The sequence below is a fragment of the Bombina bombina genome, chromosome 8 (genome assembly GCF_027579735.1).
Source record: "Bombina bombina isolate aBomBom1 chromosome 8, aBomBom1.pri, whole genome shotgun sequence".
In the NCBI taxonomy this organism is placed as follows: domain Eukaryota; kingdom Metazoa; phylum Chordata; class Amphibia; order Anura; family Bombinatoridae; genus Bombina; species Bombina bombina.
The window spans coordinates 165,882,686-165,907,352 of NC_069506.1; the positions used below are offsets into that span (position 1 = coordinate 165,882,686).

The window sequence follows — 24,667 nt, forward strand, 5'->3', positions numbered from 1 at the left end:
TAGTGCTGCCGGCACTGGGGAGCTACAGTTCATTGAGGGAACTATGAATGGCAACATGTACTGTGACATACTGAAGCAGAGCATGATCCCCTCCCTTTGGAGACTGGGCCGCAGGGCAGTATTCCAACATGATAGCGACCCCAAACACACCTCCAAGACGACCACTGCCTTGCTAAAGAAGCTGAGGGTAAAGGTGATGAACTGGTCAAGCATGTCTCCTGACCTAAACCCTATAGAGCATCTGTGGGGCATCCTCAAATGGAGTGTGGGGGAGCACAAGGTCTCTAACATCCACCAGCTCCGTGATGTCGTCATGGAGGAGTGGAAGAGGACTCCAGTGGCAACCTGTAGAGCTCCGGTGAACTCCATGCCCAAGAGGGTTAAGACAGTGCTGGAAAATAATGGTGGCCACACAAAATATTAACACTTTGGGCCCAATTTGGACATTTCCACTTAGGGGTGTACTCACTTTTGTTGCCAACAGTTTAGACATTAATGGCTGTGTGTTGAGTTATTTTGAGGGGACAGCAAATTTACACTGTTATACAGGCTGTACACTCATTACTTTACATTGTAGCAACGTGTCATTTCTTCAGTGTTGTCACATGGTTGTAAGCTATTAGCCTGGCCGAAATGTTACTCGCCACTACTGATCCTACCCACTACCTGCCCACACCACACCCACTACTCCACCCCCTCTTTGCATATGTTTTGCCATTGTTAAACACATTAGTGTGCAGTAATTTTTTATATTTTTTTATTTTATACCATAACAAATTAAATAATTCTACATACTTCAATAGATTAACACAAATAAGTGCATAGCAGTTAGCAACATGAACTTGGTGGTTCTGGGTAAGACAACAGCTTGACAGAAATAGGAAGTTGTTGAAGTGAGAGAGTGGAGTAAGAGAATGCTGACAGTTATAGAAAGTTTTAGCAGACCTGGAGACTTTTTTTTAATAATTACCATCTCTCCCTCCTATCTTTTAACTATCTTTCTCCCCCCCCCCCTCCTCTCTTCAATCTCCCTTCTCTCCCTTATCTCTCAGGCCATATTTTCTCTTTACACTCTTTCTTTCCTCTCTCTCATAGCTCTTTACTCTGTTGGTTTTTTTCCTCTATTCTCTCATAAAGCTATCTTCTTCTCCACTTTTCCTTTTCCTTTACAATCTCTCTCTCTGCCCCTGTTTACCTCCTCAGAAGTAACATTCTAAGCACTAATGGGGTCTCTACAGCCCTAGAGGAATAACATATCCTTGCCCTTCTGTTCGGATAATATTTTTAGCACATAGCCCAAAATGTGTGTTTGTCAATGCTGCACGCCATGAGACTTCAGACCATGAGGCCTACTTATCAAGCCGTCAACTTACTTGCATTCAACGGCACCAATACGCTCTCCACATTTAACAAAAAAGCTGTCAAAAAGCCACGCACCAAGTACGGGGCGATGAGCAGCGGACTGTTGTTAACTAACAGTCATCGATCCTGCTGCTATTCAGCTTTTTCCCAACTTTATTTGTATACTGTCACTAAACACCGCCACTATACTAAACTGTTTAAACCCTATCCCGCCGCTCCCGGACCCTGCTGCAGCTAAATTAAGTTATAACCCCTATCGCACCGCTTCCGGAGACCGCCACAACTCTAATAAACTTAGTAACCCCTATTCCGCCGCTCCCCAACACTGCCGCAACTAACTAAATGTATTAACCCCTATCCCTCTGCTCCCGGACCCCGGCGCAACTAAATAAAGCTATTAACCCCTAAACCGCTGCTCCTGGACCCCACCGCAACTCTAATAAAGTTATTAACCCCTATCCCGCCGCTCCCAGAGCCCACCGCCACTATACTAAACTGTTTAATCCCTAAACCTCTGGCCTCCCACATCACTACCACTTACTAAACCTATTAACCCCTAAACCACCAGCCCCCCACATCGTAATAAACTAAATTAACCTATTAACCCCTAAACCTAACAACCTGCTAACTTTATATTAAATATTAACTCATCCCTATCTTATAATAAATTTAAACTTGCCTTTAGATTTAAATTAAACTATATTAAACTAATAATTAATCTACCCTAACTGTTATACTAAAATTAAATTAAACTATATTAAACTATTAATTAACCTACCCTGTTATACTAAAATTACATTAAACTACAAATTAAATTAACTATATTATATATTTAAACACCTAACCCTACTCAAATAATTTAAATCTACAATTAAAAATTACAAAGTTACAAAAAACTTACAACTAAGTTACAAAAAATAACAAACACTAAGTTACAAAAAAACCCCACTAAGTTACACAAAATAAAAAATAAATGATCAAATATTTAAACTAATTACACCTAATCTAAGAGCCCTATGAAAATAAAAAAGCCCCCCCAAAATAAAAATAAAACCCTAACCTACAATAAACTACCAATAGCCCTTAAAAGGGCCTTTTGCGGGGCATTGCCCCAAAGAAATCAGCTCTTTTACCTGTAAATAAAAAAAAATACAAATACCCCCCCAACAGTTAAACCCACCACCCACACAATCAACCCCCCAAATAAAACCCTAACTAAAAAACCGAAGCTCCCCATTGCCTTGAAAGGGGCATTTGTATGGGCATTTAGCTCTTTTTCAAAAGCCCAAACCCTAATCTAAAAATAAAACCCACCCAATAAACCCTTAAAAAATCCTGCTCAATGAGGCAAAATTTCCTTTTTGGGGGTATGGATATAAACATCTGCCTCCTGCTTGATTATTTTATTCTTGAAAAAGTCGCTCAGTGGTTGGTTGAAATGCAAAAAGAGCTAGTGTGGACCAGTAGCATTTGGGCAGATTGGTGGAACATCTGAGAGGCTCACTGTGCACCAAAGAAACCACACTTGGACTTCTGTAAGTTATAGTCCTTGACCGCAGTAACACGTTTTAAATTCATACATCTTATGAGAGCCTTTTATCGCATTGTGTATGTAGATACATTTTTCTTTTACGTTGAATCATGGGGGTTGGTTTTTGAAGCTGCTCCTTAACTCGTCCGCCACCTCTGAGGCGGCAGACAGCAATCATCCCGATTAGATACGATCGGGATGATTGACACCCCCTGCTAGTGGCCGATTGGCCCGAAATCTGCAGGGGCGGCATTGCACAAGCATTTCACTAGAAATGCTTGTGCAATGATACATGCAGACAGCATTTATCGATGTCGGTTGGAGATGATCTGCAACAGCGTATCATGTCTGCCCGCATCTTCATAAATCGGCCCCTTCGGATGTGCTTTTTTTATTTTTATGCTTTAAAGGGACATTCCAGCCAAAATTGGAATCCACATGGATACATTTCAGTTTTAAATAAAAAAAAAATTGTAATATACATGTATAACCAAAAATGCTTCTAATAAAATGCACGTGCAGAGAAAAATGAAAACCGTGATAACTTTTACTAGAAGCATTTTTGCAAATACATTTATAATGCAAATATGTTTCTATTCAAATATATTACTCATCTATGTGCATTTACATTTTGACCAGAATGTCCCTTTAATTATTCATAAAGCAGGTGACACAAAGGTTACAATGTTGTTTGGTTTGAGGTGTTTACTCATGATACATTTTGTTCAAGATTACATTATTTTCATGTTAAATGCTTTTTAATAATATTATTTCTATTTTCTTTATATATTTGGGATACAATGTTGATAGCAATCTGTTTTTAATAAACATCATGTGTTTTATTTTTTTCTTGCCCCCAAGAAGCCTCCAGCATCCTAATATTTTGCAATGCCTCGGACTTTGCACAGAGACAATTCCTTTCCTCCTGATCATGGAATTCTGCCAATTGGTAAGTTTCCAATGTCTTACCTCCTATACCTATCATTGTGGGAGTACACAAAGGAAAAAGAAAAAACAATCGCCTAGATTACGAGTCTTGCGTTAGCCTTAAAAAGTAGCGTTGAGGGGTCCCAACGCTGCTTTTTAACACCCGCTGCTATTACGAGTCAGGCAGGTACAGGTGTACCGCTCACTTTTTTTCCACGATTTTCGCATACCGCAAATCCCCTTACGTCAATTGAGTATCCTATCTTTTTAATGCGATTTTCCTAATGCCGGTATTATGATTGCTGGAAAAAGTGAGCGGTAGACCCTCTCCTGTCCAGACTCCTACCGCATTTAAAAGTCAGTAGTTAAGAGTTTTATGGGCTGACGCCGTAACATAAAACTCTTAACTAAAGTGCTAAAAGTACACTAACACCCATAAACTACCTATTAACCCCTAAACCGAGCCCCCCCCCCCCCACATCACAAACACTTAACTAAAATGTTTAACCCCTAATCTGCCGACCGGACATCGCCGCCACTTTAATAAATATATTAACCCCTAAACCGCCGCACTCCCACCTCGCAAACACTAGTTTTATTTTATTTACCCCTAATCTGCCGTTTCTAACATCGCCAACACCTACCTACATTTATTAACTCCTAATCTGCCGCCCCCAACGTCGCCGCCACTATAATAAATTTATTAACCCCTAAACCTAAATCTAACCCTAACCCTAACACCCCCTAACTTAAATATAATTTAAATACATCTAAATAAATTTACTATAATTAACCAAATTATTCCTATTTAAAACTAAATACTTACCTGTAAAATAAACCCTAAGATAGCTACAATATAACTAATAGTTACATTGTAGCCATCTTAGGGTTTATTTTTATTTTACAAGCAACTTTGTATTTATTTTAACTAGGTACAATAGTTATTAAATAGTTATTAACTATTTAATAACTACCTAGTTAAAATAAGTACAAATGTACCTGTAAAATAAACCCTAACCTAAGTTACAATTACACCTAACACTACAATATAATTAAATTAATTACCTAAACTAACTACAATTAATTACAATTAAATTAAATAAACTAAATTACAAAACCCCCCACTAAATTACAGAAAATAAAAAAGAAATTACAAATTTATAAACTAATTACACCTATTCTAATCCCCCTAATAAAATAAAAAAGCCCCCCAAAATAAAAAAAATTCCCTACCCTATACTAAATTACAAATAGCCCTTAAAAGGGCTTTTTGCGGGGCATTGCCCCAAAGTAATCAGTTCTTTTACCTGTAAAAAAAAATACAATACCCTCCAACATTAAAAACCACCACCCACACACCCAACCCTACTCTAAAACCCACCCAATTCCCCCTTAATAAAACCTAACACTACCCCCTTGAAGATCACCCTACCTTGAGACGTCTTCACCCAGCCGGGCACAAGTGGACCTCCAGAGGGGCAGAAGTCTTCATCCAATCCGGCCAGAAGAGTTCATCCAGACCAGCAGAAGTCTTCATCCAGGCGGCATCTTCTATCTTCTTCCATCCGGAGCAGAGAGGGTCCATCTTGAAGACATCCGACGCGGAACATCCTCTTCCATCCGACGGCGACTGAAGAATGAAGGTTCATTTAAGTGACGTCATCCAAGATGGTGTCCCTTCATTTCCTATTGGCTGATAGAATCCTATCAGCCAATCGGAATTAAGGTAGGAAAAATCCTATTGGCTGATGCAATCAGCCAATAGAATTGAGCTTGCATTCTATTGGCTGATTGGAACAGCCAATAGAATGCAAGCTCAATCCTATTGGCTGATTGGATCAGCAAATAGGGTTGAACTTCAATTCTATTGGCTGATTGCATCAGCCAATAGGATTTTTCCTACCTTAATCCTGATTGGTTGACAGGATTCTATCAGCCAATGGGAATAGAAGGGACGCCATCTTGGATGACGTCACTTAAAGGAACCTTCATTCTTCAGTCGCCGTCGGATGGAAGAGGATGCTCCGCGTCGGATGTCTTCAAGATGGACCCGCTCCACTCCGGATGGAAAAAGATAGAAGATGCCGCCTGGATGAAGACTTCTGATGGTCTGGATGTCCTCTTCTGGCCGGATCGGATGAAAACTTCTGCCCCTCTGGAGGTCCACTTGTGCCCGGCTGGGTGAAGATGTCTCAAGGTAGGGTGATCTTCAAGGGGGTAGTGTTAGGTTTTATTAAAGGGGGATTGGGTGGGTTTTAGAGTAGGGTTGGGTGTGTGGGTGGTGGGTTTTAATGTTGGGGTGGGTATTGTATTTTTTTTTACAGGTAAAAGAGCTGATAACTTTGGGGCAATGCCCCGCAAAAAGCCCTTTTAAGGGCTATTTCTAATTTAGTATAGGGTAGGGAATTTTTTTATTTTGAGGGGCTTTTTTATTTTACTAGGGGGATTAGATTAGGTGTAATTAGTTTAAAAATTTGTAATTTCTTTTTTATTTTCTGTAATTTAGTGTTTGTTTGTTTTCGGAATTTAGTTTATTTAATTTAATTGTAATTAATTGTAGTTAGTTTAGGTAATTAATTTAATTATAGTGTAGTATTAGGTGTAATTGTAACTTAGGTTAGGGTTTATTTTACAGGTAAATTTGTACTTATTTTAACTAGGTAGTTATTAAATAGTTAATAACTATTTAATAACTATTGTGCCTAGTTAAAATAAATACAAAGTTGCTTGTAAAATAAAAATAAACCCTAAGATGGCTACAATGTAAATATTAGTTATATTGTAGCTAGCTTAGGGTTTATTTTACAGGTATTTAGTTTTAAATAGGAATAATTTAGTTAATTATAGTAAATTTATTTAGATGTATTTAAATTATATTTAAGTTAGGGGGGTGTTAGGGTTAGGGTTAGACTTAAGTTTAGGGGTTAATAAATGTATTATTGTGGCGGCGACGTTGGTGGCGGCAGATTAGGGGTTAATAAATTTAATATAGTTGTGGCGACGTTGGGGGGGCAGATTAGGGGTTAATAAATAAAATGTAGGGTTCGGCGAGGTGTTAGGTTTTTTTTCAGCCAGCTCAGCCCCATTGTTTCCTATGGGGAAATCGTGCATGAGCACGTTCAGCCAGCTCACCGCTGACTTAGGCAACGCTGGTATTGAGGTGAGATGTGGAGCTAAATTTTGCTCAACGCTCACTTTTCTGAGGCTAACGCCGGCTTGCAGAAAACTCGTAATACCAGCGTTGTCTTAAGTGAGCGGTGAGAAAAAAAGGCTCGTTAGCACCACACATCATTACTGACAAAAACTCGTAATGTAGCCGAATAGATGCAAAAAATCTGTAACCTTTAAAAAGAGACACTATTAACAGAATACATTTGTAAATGCATGGATGCGTCTAGGTTCATTTATGAGTCATGGTGATTTAAAGGGACCTATCTTAACACATCTGCTGAGATGATGAAAAGAAGCATATGTGTGTAGCCACCAATGATCAGTAAGCAACCTGTAGTGCATTGATACTGATCCTATCTATGTATGCTTTTCAGCAAAGGATACCAAGGAAACTAAATAAATTTGATAACAGAAGTGAATTGAAAAGTATTTTAAAATTGCATGCTCTGAATCATGAAAATTCAATGTTGACTTTGAAGTCCCTTTAATCAAAATGACCAAGGGGTGTAACTCCAATCCATTACAAGAGTTGTGCAGAGTGCTTTACCATTATTTTAGTGGGGTTTTCAAATTCAATGCCATTGCAATCTACAAAACCCCCATTGTTTTCTAATTTTTTTTTACCCTACATCTAGAAAATGCATCAAAGTGGTATTCAACTCCACTGAAAAAAAATTATTAACCAGGTTTTTGCATTATATTTGAAATTTTATAATGTAACTCAACAGCACTGATCAATTATCAACCATTTTGGTTTATTTAGTATGGTATATCCTAGTTATTTGCACACCTTTTTTTTACATTTTGCACTGTAGGTCTAATGCAGTATTGGGTTAGCGCACATGAAGAATCAGTTATCTTAATGCGCTTTAATATGTAAATATTAAATATAAAATATTGAAAAAATATTAATTATTAATAATTATTCTAAGTGTTCTAAAAAATTCTTCAAAATCATTTGAATATATGTGTATATTGTACAGTAACTATAATAATTATTAATATAAGAACATTGGAATATAAAGATATATAAAGAACATTGGAATGTAAAATATTTACAGTAAATACACAGTAAAACACATTATTAAATATTATTAATGAATAAGAATGATTATTCATGTTTCAAGGTAGTTGAGTGGATAGGGCTCCAAAGTGTGTATGCGTATTTGTAAATTAACTGTTTATATATAAATAGGATCAAACACATATATAACACAATTTTCTTTCAGCAGTTATGTTCCTAACTGTAAAATAAACCCAAGCTATTAAAATCTTTTAAAGTCGTACCGGTATCTAAGAGGCCTGGAGGGGATGCTGATAATTTCAACAGTCTGCCAAAAGGGTTACCATATTGGCGCTTTAAAAAGGGACACATATGAAAAATACATATGTCAGGGTTCTTATAATGGAACATTATTCAAAATATTTCTTTAAACAGCCCTGACATATGTATTGTTCATATAAGTCCCTTTTAAAAGCGGCAATATGGTAACCCTAGTTATGGGGACATATTAGCCAATCCATTGGGGGGTCTGTAATTGTACAAAGGATAATAACCCCTGCTCAAATAGGTTGGTTTTGAGGATCAAGTATTTAATTAACAAACTTTCTATTTAAAGTAATAAAATTGTTCCACACACAAAGCAGACACCAATAATTCTGCTCTCTGGATTTGCACCCATATTGAGTTGTTTTAAAGCGTTTTATTGCATCAGTATTCAATAAATGTCAAATGTATTCATTACATATATTTAAATGTGTTTAGGGAGACCTGAAGCGATATCTAAGAGCCCAGCGGAAGGCAGATGGTATGACCCCTGACCTCCTCACCTGTGACCTAACAACCCTGCAGAGAATGGCATATGAGATAGCACTAGGGCTCATGCACCTTCATAAAAACAATTACATACACAGGTAAGACTTTGGTATCATTGTTTGCAAAGTTATCGATATTAAAAAATTGAGGCATGGGAGAATTAGTCTGTTTTCAAATTCCATGATGTGACAACAAAAGAACATCTTGGTTCAGGAAACATCTTACAAATGTTGTTGCAGTGATATATTTTGTTTATAAGACATTCCTCACCTAAGGGATAAGGTGTCATAATCTCACTTTTTTATATCTACAGAGGTTTGTGTTTCCTCATAGTAGCACATGCAGTGGCCCCAATAGTTTATCCTACAAAATTAGCTTATTGATGCAATGATTTAGTAAAAAGGTGTTCAACTAGAGTGTGTTTACTAACATCCTGGTGTCCACCGGGAGCAACCTAGGGCACCGAAATCCGCGTCCTCGAGGGTCTCAAGGGGGGCTGGGGAGGGGCCCCAGCATCTTGAGTCTCAGCATTTCCTGTGCTGTTCTGCGAAGCCCATTCATTAAACTATAGACTGATAAATAATAGTAATAAAATAGAAAATAAATCTCACTAGGCATTGTGATAGCAAAAATATTCATACAGGTACAAATCCTTTTGTCCAAACTGCTTGGGAGCAGAAAATTGTTGGATTTTGAAATAGTTCAGATTTTGGAATATTTGAGTGTTTGCATCTGTAAGAGAGGATTGGACCAACAACAATATCTTATATCGTCATGGTTCAAACACCAGCATAGCCTTTTTCATTGCAGTATCATACACTTTAATAGGGAAGCGTTCTGGCAATCTGTAATTCAGAACATTAGCAAACAGAACATATTCACCCACGTGCCTTCCACTTCAAATGTAAATTGTGTTAGTAAACCTCACCTCTGCCAAGCTTACTGAGGGCTTTTCACGGGGGGGGGGGGGGTGTCCGCCTTTTTTCCGGTGCTCACTTAACGATGTTCCCAACACAGAAAGTGTTTGCTGATTTACTAGGTATCACAGCGTATTTCACACCTTAATATAGGCTTAAAGGGACATGAAACCCAAACTTTTTTTTCTTGATTCAGATAGACAATGCAATTTTAAACAACTTTCCAATTTACTTCTATTATTTAATTTGCTTCCTTCTTTTGTTATCCTTTGCTGAAAAGTTTATCTTGGCAAGATCAGGAGCAGCAAAGAACCTAGGTTCTAGCTGCTGATTGGTGGTTGCATATATATACTGATTAACGTTGGCTCACTAATGTCTTCAGTTAGACACCAGTAGTGCATTGCTGCTCCTTCAACAAATGATACAAAAAGAATGAAATTAATTAGATAATAGAAGTCATTTAGAAAGTTGTTTAAAAACATAATTTATGTAAGAACTTACCTGATAAATTCATTTCTTTCATATTAACAAGAGTCCATGAGCTAGTGACGTATGGGATATACATTCCTACCAGGAGGGGCAAAGTTTCCCAAACCTTAAAATGCCTATAAATACACCCCTCACCACACCCACAAATCAGTTTAACGAATAGCCAAGAAGTGGGGTGATAAGAAAAAAAGTGCGAAGCATATAAAATAAGGAATTGGAATAATTGTGCTTTATACAAAAAAATCATAACCACCACAAAAAAGGGTGGGCCTCATGGACTCTTGTTAATATGAAAGAAATGAATTTATCAGGTAAGTTCTTACATAAATTATGTTTTCTTTCATGTAATTAACAAGAGTCCATGAGCTAGTGACGTATGGGATAATGACTACCCAAGATGTGGATCTTTCCACACAAGAGTCACTAGAGAGGGAGGGATAAAATAAAGACAGCCAATTCCTGCTGAAAATAATCCACACCCAAAATAAAGTTTAACAAAAAACATAAGCAGAAGATTCAAACTGAAACCGCTGCCTGAAGAACTTTTCTACCAAAAACTGCTTCAGAAGAAGAAAATACATCAAAATGGTAGAATTTAGTAAAAGTATGCAAAGAGGACCAAGTTGCTGCTTTGCAGATCTGGTCAACCGAAGCTTCATTCCTAAACGCCCAGGAAGTAGAAACTGACCTAGTAGAATGAGCTGTAATTCTTTGAGGCGGAATTTTACCCGACTCAACATAGGCAAGATGAATTAAAGATTTCAACCAAGATGCCAAAGAAATGGCAGAAGCTTTCTGGCCTTTCCTAGAACCGGAAAAGATAACAAATAGACTAGAAGTCTTACGGAAAGATTTCGTAGCTTCAACATAATATTTCAAAGCTCTAACAACATCCAAAGAATGCAATGATTTCTCCTTAGAATTCTTAGGATTAGGACATAATGAAGGAACCACAATTTCTCTACTAATGTTGTTGGAATTCACAACTTTAGGTAAAAATTCAAAAGAAGTTCGCAACACCGCCTTATCCTGATGAAAAATCAGAAAAGGAGACTCACACGAAAGAGCAGATAATTCAGAAACTCTTCTAGCAGAAGAGATGGCCAAAAGGAACAAAACTTTCCAAGAAAGTAATTTAATGTCCAATGAATGCATAGGTTCAAACGGAGGAGCTTGAAGAGCTCCCAAAACCAAATTCAAACTCCATGGAGGAGAAATTGACTTAATGACAGGTTTTATACGAACCAAAGCTTGTACAAAACAATGAATATCAGGAAGAATAGCAATCTTTCTGTGAAAAAGAACAGAAAGAGCGGAGATTTGTCCTTTCAAAGAACTCGCGGACAAACCCTTATCTAAACCATCCTGAAGAAACTGTAAAATTCTCGGTATTCTAAAAGAATGCCAAGAAAAATGATGAGAAAGACACCAAGAAATATAAGTCTTCCAGACTCTATAATATATCTCTCGAGATACAGATTTACGAGCCTGTAACATAGTATTAATCACGGAGTCAGAGAAACCTCTATGACCAAGAATCAAGCGTTCAATCTCCATACCTTTAAATTTAAGGATTTCAGATCCGGATGGAAAAAAGGACCTTGAGACAGAAGGTCTGGTCTTAACGGAAGAGTCCATGGTTGGCAAGATGCCATCCGGACAAGATCCGCATACCAAAACCTGTGAGGCCATGCCGGAGCTATTAGCAGAACAAACGAGCATTCCCTCAGAATCTTGGAGATTACTCTTGGAAGAAGAACTAGAGGCGGAAAGATATAGGCAGGATGATACTTCCAAGGAAGTGATAATGCATCCACTGCCTCCGCCTGAGGATCCCGGGATCTGGACAGATACCTGGGAAGTTTCTTGTTTAGATGAGAGGCCATCAGATCTATCTCTGGGGGCCCCCACATTTGAACAATCTGAAGAAATACCTCTGGGTGAAGAGACCATTCGCCCGGATGCAACGTTTGGCGACTGAGATAATCCGCTTCCCAATTGTCTACACCTGGGATATGAACCGCAGAGATTAGACAGGAGCTGGATTCCGCCCAAACCAAAATTCGAGATACTTCTTTCATAGCCAGAGGACTGTGAGTCCCTCCTTGATGATTGATGTATGCCACAGTTGTGACATTGTCTGTCTGAAAACAAATGAACGATTCTCTCTTCAGAAGAGGCCAAAACTGAAGAGCTCTGAAAACTGCACGGAGTTCCAAGATATTGATCGGTAATCTCACCTCCTGAGATTCCCAAACTCCTTGTGCCGTCAGAGATCCCCACACAGCTCCCCAACCTGTGAGACTTGCATCTGTTGAAATTACAGTCCAGGTCGGAAGAACAAAAGAAGCCCCCTGAATTAAACGATGGTGATTTGTCCACCACGTTAGAGAGTGCCGAACAATCGGTTTTAAAGATATTAATTGATATATCTTCGTGTAATCCCTGCACCATTGGTTCAGCATACAGAGCTGAAGAGGTCGCATGTGAAAACGAGCAAAGGGGATCGCGTCCGATGCAGCAGTCATAAGACCTAGAATTTCCATGCATAAGGCTACCGAAGGGAATGATTGAGACTGAAGGTTTCGACAGGCTGTAATCAATTTTAGACGTCTCTTGTCTGTTAAAGACAAAGTCATGGACACTGAATCTATCTGGAAACCCAGAAAGGTTACCCTTGTTTGAGGAATCAAAGAACTTTTTGGTAAATTGATCCTCCAACCATGATCTTGAAGAAACAACACAAGTCGATTCGTATGAGACTCTGCTAAATGTAAAGACGGAGCAAGTACCAAGATATCGTCCAAATAAGGAAATACCACAATACCCTGTTCTCTGATTACAGACAGAAGGGCACCGAGAATCTTTGTGAAAATTCTTGGAGCTGTAGCAAGGCCAAACGGTAGAGCCACAAATTGGTAATGCTTGTCTAGAAAAGAGAATCTCAGGAACTGATAATGATCTGGATGAATCGGAATATGCAGATATGCATCCTGTAAATCTATTGTGGACATATAATTCCCTTGCTGAACAAAAGGCAATATAGTCCTTACAGTTACCATCTTGAACGTTGGTATCCTTACATAACGATTCAATAATTTTAGATCCAGAACTGGTCTGAAGGAATTCTCCTTCTTTGGTACAATGAAGAGATTTGAATAAAACCCCATCCCCTGTTCCGGAACTGGAACTGGCATAATTACTCCAGCCAACTCTAGATCTGAAACACAATTCAGAAATGCTTGAGCTTTCACTGGATTTACTGGGACATGGGAAAGAAAAAATCTCTTTGCAGGAGGTCTCATCTTGAAACCAATTCTGTACCCTTCTGAAACAATGTTCTGAATCCAAAGATTGTGAACAGAACTGATCCAAATTTCTTTGAAAAAACGTAACCTGCCCCCTACCAGCTGAACTGGAATGAGGGCCGTACCTTCATGTGAACTTAGAAGCAGGCTTTGCCTTTCTAGCAGGCTTGGATTTATTCCAGACTGGAGATGGTTTCCAAACTGAAACTGCTCCTGAGGACGAAGGATCAGGCTTTTGTTCTTTGTTGAAACGAAAGGAACGAAAACGATTGTTAGCCCTGTTTTTACCTTTAGACTTTTTATCCTGTGGTAAAAAAGTTCCTTTCCCACCAGTAACAGTTGAAATAATAGAATCCAACTGAGAACCAAATAATTTGTTTCCCTGGAAAGAAATGGAAAGTAGAGTTGATTTAGAAGCCATATCAGCATTCCAAGTCTTAAGCCATAAAGCTCTTCTGGCTAAGATAGCCAGAGACATAAATCTAACATCAACTCTAATAATATCAAAAATGGCATCACAGATGAAATTATTAGCATGCTGAAGAAGAATAATAATATCATGAGAATCACGATTTGTTACTTGTTGCGCTAGAGTTTCCAACCAAAAAGTTGAAGCTGCAGCAACATCAGCCAATGATATAGCAGGTCTAAGAAGATTACCTGAACATAGATAAGCTTTTCTTAGAAAAGATTCAATTTTTCTATCTAAAGGATCCTTAAACGAGGTACCATCTGATGTAGGAATGGTAGTACGTTTAGCAAGGGTAGAAATAGCCCCATCAACTTTAGGGATTTTGTCCCAAAATTCTAATCTGTCAGGCGGAACAGGATATAATTGCTTAAAACGTTTAGAAGGAGTAAATGAATTACCCAATCTATCCCATTCCTTAGCAATTACTGCAGAAATAGCATTAGGAACAGGAAAGACTTCTGGAATAACCGCAGGAGCTTTAAAAACCTTATCCAAACGTATAGAATTAGTATCAAGAGGACTAGAATCCTCTATTTCTAAAGCAATTAGTACTTCTTTAAGTAAAGAGCGAATAAATTCCATCTTAAATAAATATGAAGATTTATCAGCATCAATCTCTGAGACAGAATCCTCTGAACCAGAAGAGTCCAAAGAATCAGAATGATGGTGTTCATTTAAAAATTCATCTGTAGAGAGAGAAGATTTAAAAGACTTTTTACGTTTACTAGAAGGAGAAATAACAGACAAAGCCTTCTTTATGGATTCAGAAACAAAATCTCTTATGTTATCAGGAACATTCTGCACCTTAGATGTTGAGGGAACTGCAACAGGCAATGGTACATCACTAAAGGAAATATTATCTGCATTAACAAGTTTGTCATGACATTTAATACAAACAACAGCTGGAGGAATAGCTACCAAAAGTTTACAGCAGATACACTTAGCTTTGGTAGATCCAGCAGGCAGAGGTTTTCCTGTAGTATCTTCTGGCTCAGATGCAACGTGAGACATCTTGCAATATGTAAGAGAAAAAACAACATATAAAGCAAAATAGATCAAATTCCTTATAAGACAGTTTCAGGAATGGGAAAAAAATGCCAAACATCAAGCTTCTAGCAACCAGAAGCAAATGAAAAATGAGACTGAAATAATGTGGAGACAAAAGCGACGCCCATATTTTTTGGCGCCAAATAAGACGCCCACATTATTTGGCGCCTAAATGCTTTTGGCGCCAAAAATGACGCCACATCCGGAACGCCGACATTTTTGGCGCAAAATAACGTCAAAAAAATGACGCAACTTCCGGCGACACGTATGACGCCGGAAACGGAAATGAATTTTTGCGCCAAAAAAGTCCGCGCCAAGAATGACGCAATAAAATGAAGCATTTTCAGCCCCCGCGAGCCTAACAGCCCACAGGGAAAAAAGTCAAATTTTTGAGGTAAGAAAAATAAGATAATTAAAGCATAATCCCAAATATGAAACTGACTGTCTGGAAATAAGGAAAGTTGAACATTCTGAGTCAAGGCAAATAAATGTTTGAATACATATATTTAGAACTTTATAAATAAAGTGCCCAACCATAGCTTAGAGTGTCACAGAAAATAAGACTTACTTACCCCAGGACACTCATCTACATGTTTGTAGAAAGCCAAACCAGTACTGAAACGAGAATCAGTAGAGGAAATGGTAAATATAAGAGTATATCGTCGATCTGAAAAGGGAGGTAAGAGATGAATCTCTACGACCGATAACAGAGAACCTTATGAAATAGACCCCGTAGAAGGAGATCACTGCATTCAATAGGCAATACTCTCCTCACATCCCTCTGACATTCACTGCACGCTGAGAGGAAAACCGGGCTCCAACTTGCTGCGGAGCGCATATCAACGTAGAATCTAGCACAAACTTACTTCACCACCTCCCTTGGAGGCAAAGTTTGTAAAACTGATTTGTGGGTGTGGTGAGGGGTGTATTTATAGGCATTTTAAGGTTTGGGAAACTTTGCCCCTCCTGGTAGGAATGTATATCCCATACGTCACTAGCTCATGGACTCTTGTTAATTACATGAAAGAAATTGTATTCTCTGTCTGAATCATGAAAGAAAAAATTTGGGTTTCATGTCCCTATAACCAACAGCTCCAACATTAGCAATCTCAATTCTCAAGCTCCATACGGCATTCAGATATGCCCAGAATCCTATACACAGATAAGCCAATGGCAACACTTCCCTTCTCCAGGCAACACACTCAGGTAGCGGTCCCGAATGAAAAATAGGATCCCTCACCAATCCAAAAAATATATACAAAAAAGAAAAATTCCAAGGACCAGCTTATTAGTAGAATAAAATGTCCAAATTTATTGAAAACTTTAAAATAGCGGTCTATGAATAAGGCTCACGCCGATATGCGTAAGACCTGCTCTCACATCTGTTATACCATGGAGGTATTGCCATTTTAAAGTTTTCAATAAATTTTGACGTTTTATTCTACCAATAAGCTGATCCTTGTAATTTTTTCTTTTTTTGTAACAATATCTTATGTCCTTTTGGAAACATTTGCATGTCATAATAGAGCTTACACAGTCAACCTAAAGGTAGTTTTATAAAGTTTTAATACTTTCTGGTACATAGTACTATCAGAAAGATGGTGCAGTAATTATTATTATAATAATCACCATTTGTTTGTATAGCGTCGCAAATTCCAAGTGCTATAATCAGAAAGGTAATAGTTTTTGTTTTAAATAAATCTAGACTACTAGTTCTAAAGCCCGTGTACACGGGCCAATTTTTGCAGTACAGCGGTTCCACCCCTTGCTCTCTCTCTATCCCCCCTCTTTTCTGCTCTCTCCCCCCCTCTTTTCTGCTCTCTCTCTCCCCCCCTCTCTTTTGTTCTCTCTCTCCCCCTCTCTTTTCCTCCCTCTCCTTTGTGCTCTCTCTCCCCCTCTCTTTGCACTCTCTCCTCTCTTTTGCTCTCTCTCTTTCCCCTCTCTTTTGCTCTCTCTCTCTCTCTCTCTCTCTCCCCTCTCTTTCACACCCTCTCTTTTGCTCTCTCTCACCTCTTCTCTTTCTCTCTCTCTCTCCCCTCTCTTTTGTTCTCTCCCCATCTCTTTTGCTCTCTCTCTCCCCTCTCTTTTGCTCTCTCCCCATATCTTTTGCTCTCTCTTCCCCTTCTCTTTTGCTGTCTCTCTCCCTCTCTTTTTCTCTCTCTATGCCCCCTCTTTTGCGCTATCTCTCCCCCTCTTTTTTGCTCTCTCTCTCCCCCCTCTTTTTTGCTCTCTCTCTCTCCCCCCTCTTTTTTGCTCTATCTCTCCCCCCTCTCTTTTGTTCTCTCTCTCCCCCCTCTTTTGCTCTCTATATCCCCCCTCTTTTGCTCTCTCTCTCCCCTTTCTTTTGCTCTCTTTCCCTCCTCTTTTGCGGTCTCTCTCTCCCCTTTCTTTTGCTCTCTTTCCCCCCTCTCTTTTGCTTTCTCTCTCCCCCTCTCTTTTGCTCTTTCTCTCCCCTCTCTTATGCTCTCTCTCCCCCCTCTCTTATACTCTCTCTCCTCTCTTTTGCGCTCTCTGCCCTCTTTTGCGCTCTCTGCCCTCTTATGCGCTCTCCCCCTCTCTTTTGCTCTCTCTCCCCTCTCTTTTGCTGTCTCTCTCCCTCTCTTTTGCTCTCTCTATCTCCCCTCTTTTGATCTCTCTCTCCCTCCCCTTTCTTTTGCTCTCCCTCCCCCTCTCTTTTGCTGTCTCTCTTCCTCTCTCTCTATCTCCCCTCTTTTGAGCTTTCCCTCCCCCTCTCTTTTGCTGTCTCTCTCCCTCTCTTTTGCTCTCTCTATTTCCCCTCTTTTGATTTCTCTCTCCCCCTGTCTCTCTAAGTCTGTTTTGCTCTCTCTCTATCCCCCCTCTTTGGAGCTCTTTTGACCTCTCGGCACGGCCGCCCCGCCCACATCACGCCCAGCCACGCCCACACCATGCCCGGCCACGCCCACGTCCGGCCGGCCCGTTACTCACTCTGCAGTGTTGAAGGCCAGGTGTGTTTGTCCTCGCACGCAGTGTCTACTGCGCATGACAGCTTCTGACAAACACACTTGGCCTTTTATTATATAGGATTATTTGCATTTTAGAACACAAAAAAAAAAGATGCAGGGAGAGAAGGTTGTGACCTACTGGTGGGGAAAATTTTAATTTTTAATGACTTTATTTAAAAAAAAAAATATTAATGGGAAAGTATGAATTTCAGAATTATTCTGCATTTTGAAATTCCAGATTTGGGGATTTGTACCTGTAGTAAGAGGTCTAAGAGAGATGGGAGTTAAATATTTCTGAATCAGATTAGATATACAAATGGAAAAAAGTATGAAAGAATCTGGGAAAGAATTGAGGAAAGAACAAAAAAAGATTGAAGTGAGAAGCAGAGGATTCATAAGAGATGCGAAGCAAGAACTGGGTATACTTACCTGTCTACCAATCACCGGCCATATATATCTGAGTAATGGCACTGTAAAGTGCCTGGTGGGTAGCTTTAACTAGGGATTTTGCATAAATTAAAACTGTCTAATGAAAGATTGCTATTTATGTAATTTTAAATTAAATTGCAAGGTCTATTACCTTCAAATTCCTGTATGAAAAATAACATTGAAGAAACTGCCAAGTATATTGAGCTGATGACAAAACACTTGTATGTTCTGAATGATGAAATATGACAATACATCATAAAGGCACAAATAAATCAAAGAAAGCCGGTACTGACTCCTGAAATTTTGAAAAAATAAATAAAATATTCCTCAAAAATTAAATTGTCTGTACTTTGTATCTGACGAGCTTCTGCCTCCACACACTGTTCATCCTCACTGTAAAATAAATAATAGGCAGGAAGGGAGAACGAGAAGTTGACTTCTTTCAGCCTATGTAGAGAAGGGAGTCAGCCAGCATGGAGTGCAATACACACTGCAACTCAAATAGAAATGCATAACTGACTCATTGCAGTTCATTGTCCCATGCAGTTAACTGGGGCAGCCCTGCTATCTGTACTATTCGTTTTCCTTTTGATCTCAGTGACCAGTGCACTGACTTCCAATTTGAAAACGTATTTAGTTCTGTACAGAAATGTATAAATCTTTTTTTTATACTTAAAAATAAATGTTATACTTAAATGTAAAACCTCAGACAATATCTGGGTGTTAATCTTATATTATGGTCAGTATAGTCTAATGAAAATACTGAATATAAGGTTATGAAAATAAAGGGGCTTAACACGGATTCATATCCCCATAAAAAATGTAACTAAGCATAGTAGGTACATTCATTATTGATTTTGCCTGCTATGACTGTAATATACCTTTCCTGCGAGAGACACTGGAAACCTGAATTGCATAGTGCAGTTCTCCTGCGATTGTGTGTGCACTGTGTATATACATGTAAGCCAGTGTGGAGGTAAGATGGGATGGAGTAAATGCCTCTATGGCTTAGACACTTGCCTAGGGGTAGATTTATCATACCCTGGTTGGAAATTGTTCGCTATAGCGAATCATGTCCACCCTGCATCGGTGAATGCTGACAGCATACGCTGTCAGGATTTAATATTGCACAAGCAGTTCTGTTGAAATTCAGCATTGTAAACGAGCGCTATTTTGCGATCGCGTGCAATCCCGCCCCCTTCCCACGCACAGCCAATCACGCATGGACAGGAGCTGTCAATCTCCTGGTCGGACTAGATCGCGGAGATTGAATTTCGCCACTTTAGAGGTGGTGAAAGGTTAGGAAAGTAGCGGTCTGATGACAGCTGCTTGTTAAATACGGCGTGTAGGTTCTCTTGTGAGAACCTGCAGTCGTAGGGGCTCAAAGGCTGGCAAAAGCATTTGATAAATCGACCCCATAACTCCTGTTTCCAGCGAGCCGGAAGGCTCGCGCGGAAACAGGGGTAAACTGCCCCATTCAGATCAGGGGTAGAAATAGAGTCTTTTACTCAGCCCTGTGCAACCTAGTTGGGCATATGACGACTCAATGGAGAAAGGAGACTCATCTACTCATTTAGCTGAGGGGTCAGTAGAGTCTGATTATCCTGGGATAAGTCTAAAAATAGTAATAAATATGTGAGGGCTTTACATTTTGCCTGTCATAGTTACAGCTCCAAAACCCCTTACTTAAAGAGAAAGCTTTTTTTAATTTGAAATGAAGAGTCATTTTGGCTCTCTAAATAGTCAATGGTCAATGTAAAAATATTATTTTCTTAAATTATTTTACTCCATGATAAGAGTGATAAAAAGGGTAGGATGCTGCATCTGTACCTCTTTCTCAGACAAAAATAAATCCATACATCCATGGGACCCTACCATTAAAGAGAAGAGGCTTCTACTTTAAAATGAGTGGTAACATTACTCTCTAAATATCATATGGTTAAAGGGAAGAAAGCAATCTCCTTAAAGGGACATGAAACCCAAAATGTTTCTTTCATGATTAAAATAGAAAATACAATTTTAAACAACTTTCCAATTTACTTCTATTATTTAATTTGCTTCTTTCTCTTGTTATCCTTTGCTGAAAGGTTTATCTAGGCCAGCTCATGAGCAGCAGAGAACCTATGCCCTAGCTGTTGATTGGTGGCTGCATATATGCATCGATTGTGATTGGCTCACCCATGAGTTCAGTTAGAAAACATTAGTGCATTGCTGCTCCTTCAACAAATTATACCAAGAGAATGAAACAAATTAGATAATAGAAGTAAAAGTTGTTTAAAATTGTATTCTATATCTTAATCATGAAAGAAAAAATTGGGTTTCATGTCCCTTTAATTTGCTAACTACTTGAGTTAGAAAATGTGATAGGAGTTAAAGAGACATAATATTCATATGCTAAATCACTTGAAACTGGTGCAGTATAGCTGTAAAAAGCTGACAGGAAAATATCACCTGGGCATCTCTATGTAAAAAAGGAAGATATTTTACCTCACAATTTCCTCATCTCAGCAAAGTAAGTTCTGTGTAAAAAAATACATTTCAGCTGTTGCTCAGCTGCAGGTAAAAATAAATAAATGAAGAAATGAACAGCAGCCAATCAGCATCAACAGTGCTGAGATCATGAACTCTTTTACTGTGATCTCATGAGATTTCACTTAACTCTCATGAGATTTTATAGTAAACTTCCTTAAACTGAATAGGGAAATAAGATGAGTGTGCATGTAAGCTCACTCCCTTAGCTGTCCCGGGACAGACATACCGATTTGCTGCTTAGAAGTCCTTTACAATGGGATGTGGCTACTGAGAAACTTTTGAGGCAAAATATCTTTCTTTTTTACATAGAGATGTTCAGGTGATATTTTCTAGTCAGCTTTTTACAGCTATGCTGCATCACTTTCAAGTGTTTCAACATTTGGGTATCATGGCCCTTTAAGACTAGAATTAAATCTATTTTTTTGTCATTGATATTATTATGTTTTAAAGGAGTTATATCAACCTCCTCCCCGGAAAATATATGCAGACACCATTGGGTATAGGACAATGCTATGTGACTCATATATCCCCTTGAAGTGCACAAAATAACAGGAACATGAATTCTGCCCTAAACATTTTGCTACAGATTTTGTTTGTTTTTGTTGTTTTAAGGCTGATCTATCACTTAGAAACATAAACAAGACTTTTATGTGACTTCACTAAATTATTACTTAGAACTGCAGCAATGATATATATAAACCAGCTGAGCAGGGTGAAATGACGACTAGCACATTGAAGACCAGAGTTTATAGTGGGTGTTTGTTTAATATTTAGATGATTAGCACTCACTTGAAACCCTTTTATCGGATATGTGTTGTATATCTGTGTTGTCTTACGTAAGACTGATTTGCCATCACAAGGAATTCTAAAGTCCTAAGGTGTGATGATTTTAATTTGACACAGTAATACCTGGCCTTTGTCTTTTTGCTGAATAAATTAAAAATGAAAAGGTTATGTCTATTTTAATGACAGTGATGTGAGCGGCAATTTACGCTGTATGTCATATTATGACATATTTGCCTGCCTGCTAGAATGTCAAATGTGCAAAGTATTTTATGTAACTGTAAATTAAAGGTTTAATAGATACAGCTGATAATTTATATTATTTCTATTGTGGCGCCCTCATTTGCTAAAGCATTAATCAGTTTAAGATATATGTCTATAGACATAGGAAATATACAGAAGGTCACCAATGTTATGCCTAGGTTTATATAAATCCAAACTAGACAAAAACTAGGGGCTTTCTGTTTATTTTGGAGTTTTCAAAATAATTATATAAATAACCTGGGAGCAGCTGCATAGCTGCGAAAAGCTCTCAAATAATCATATATAACAACTAATACATTTAAGACAGCAATGGCATCTGTTCTCTCTTTACATAGTGACTTGGCACTAAGAAACTGCCTACTCACTTCTGATCTGACTGTTCGAATAGGGGATTATGGCATCTCTCACAACAATTACAAGGTAAGAAGCATCTACTGAAATGTATGTACATGGGGGGGGGGGGCAATAGTTAAAGGGACAGTCTACTCCAGAATACAAAAAGATAAATAATACTTTTGTTAACCATTCCCAAGTTTTGCATAATTAACATGGTTATATTAATATACTTTTTACCTCTGTGATTACCTTGTATCTAAGCCTCTGCAAACTGCACCCTTATCTCAGTTCTTTTGGCAGTCTTGCATTTTAGCCAATCAGTGCCCACTTATAAGTAACTCCTCGGGTGTGAGAACAATGTTATCTATATGGCACACTTAAACTAGTATCCTGTAACTGTGAAAAACTGTCAAATGCATTTAGATAAGAGGTGGCCTTCAAGGGCTTAAAAATTAGCATATGAGCCTACCTAGGTTTAGCTTTCAACTAAGAATACCAAGAGAACAAAGCAAATTTGATGATAAAGGTAAATTGGAAAGTTGTTAAAAATTACATGCCCTATCTGAATCATGAAAGTTTCATTTTGACTAGATTGTTCCTTTAATAGCCAAAACACCACTCACTGGGACCTATTTATCAAGCCGTCAACTGTGCTGCATTCGCCTGCACCTATACGCTCGCCTGACATTGCCTAACTTCGCTGACGCGGACCTGAATATGTTCTCCATATTTAACAAAAAAGCTGTGAAAAAGCCGAGGCGATGAGCAGCGGACTGTTGATAACTAACAGTCATCGATCTCGCTGCTATTCGGCTTTTTCCCAGCTTTATTTTTATACTGTCACTAAACACCCACACTATACTAAACTGTTTAACCCTATCCAGCCGCTCCTGGACCCCGCCGCAACTAAATAAACTTATTAACTCCTAAACCACCGCTCCCGGAGCCCACCGCCACCTACATTATACTTATTAACCCCTAATCTGCCGCCCCAAACTCCGCCGCCACCTACATTATACTTATTAACCCCTAATCTGCCACCCCCTATACTGCCGCCACCTACATAAAGTTATTAACCCCTATCCTGACGCTCCCGGAGCCCTCCGCAACTAAATAAATATATTAACCCCTAAACCACCAGCCCCCCACATCGCCATAAACTAAATTAAACTATTAATCCCTAAACCTAACAACCCGCTAACTGTACATTAAATATTAACTCATCCCCATCTTATAATAAATTTAAACTTACCTTTAGATTTAAATTAAGCTATATTAAACTAATAATTAACCTATTCTAACTATTATAATAAAATTACATTAAACTATATTAAATTAATAATTAACCTACCCTAACTATTATAATAAAATTACATTAAACTATATTAAATTAATAATTAACCTACCCTAACTATTATAATAAAATTACATTAAACTATATTAAATTAATAATTAATCTACCCTAACTTTTATACTAAAATTACATTAAACTATAATAAATTAATAATTAATCTAACCTAACTTTTATACTAAAATTACATTAAACTACAAATTAAATTAACTATATTATATATTTAAACACCTAACCCTACTCAAATAATTTAAATCTACACTAAAAAATTACAAAGGTACAAAAAACTAACTAAGTTAGAAAAAATAACAAACAGTAAGTTACACAATAAAATATACACTAAGTTACAAAAAATAAAAAAGAAATTATCAAAGCTTTAAACTAATTACACCTAATCTAAGGGCCCTATGAAAATAAAAAAGCCCCCCCCAAATAAAAAAACCCTAGTCTACAATAAACTACAAATAGCCCTTAAAAGGGCCTTTTGCGGGGCATTGCCCCAAAGTAATCAGCTCTTTTACCTGTAAAAAAAAAAAATACAAATACCCCCCAACAGTAAAACCCACCACCCACACAAACATCCCCCCCAAATAAAATACTATCTAAAAAAGCCTAAGATCCCCATTGCCCTGAAAAGGGCATTTTGATGGACATTGCCCTTAAAAGGGCATTTAGCTCTATTGCAGGCCCAAGTTCTAATCTAAAACTGAAACCCACCCAATAAACCCTTAAAAAAATCTTATCACTAACCCCAGAAGATTTATTTACAGTTTTGAAGATCTGACATCCATCCTCCAAGAAGCCGGGAGAAGTCCTCAACGAAGCGGCCGAAGTCTTCATCCTAACCCGCAGAAGTCTTCACCCAGATGGCATCTTCTATCTTTATCCATCCGGCGTGGAGTGGCTCTATCTTCAAGACATCCGACACGGAGCATCCTCTTCCTTCCACGACTACCGACGAATGAAGGT

At 38.3% G+C, this 24,667-nt stretch overlaps 1 protein-coding gene across 1 annotated transcript in view; it reads left to right on the forward strand.

The window, feature by feature from the left end:
- Positions 1-24,667, forward strand: part of LMTK3 (lemur tyrosine kinase 3) — a 154,821-nt gene that overhangs the window by 104,562 nt on the left and 25,592 nt on the right. Inside the window, exons 6-8 of the mRNA XM_053689930.1 lie at positions 3,755-3,842; positions 8,757-8,905; positions 22,347-22,431. Coding sequence (XP_053545905.1) covers positions 3,755-3,842; positions 8,757-8,905; positions 22,347-22,431 — 322 coding nt within the window. The remainder of the gene's footprint in view (positions 1-3,754; positions 3,843-8,756; positions 8,906-22,346; positions 22,432-24,667) is intronic.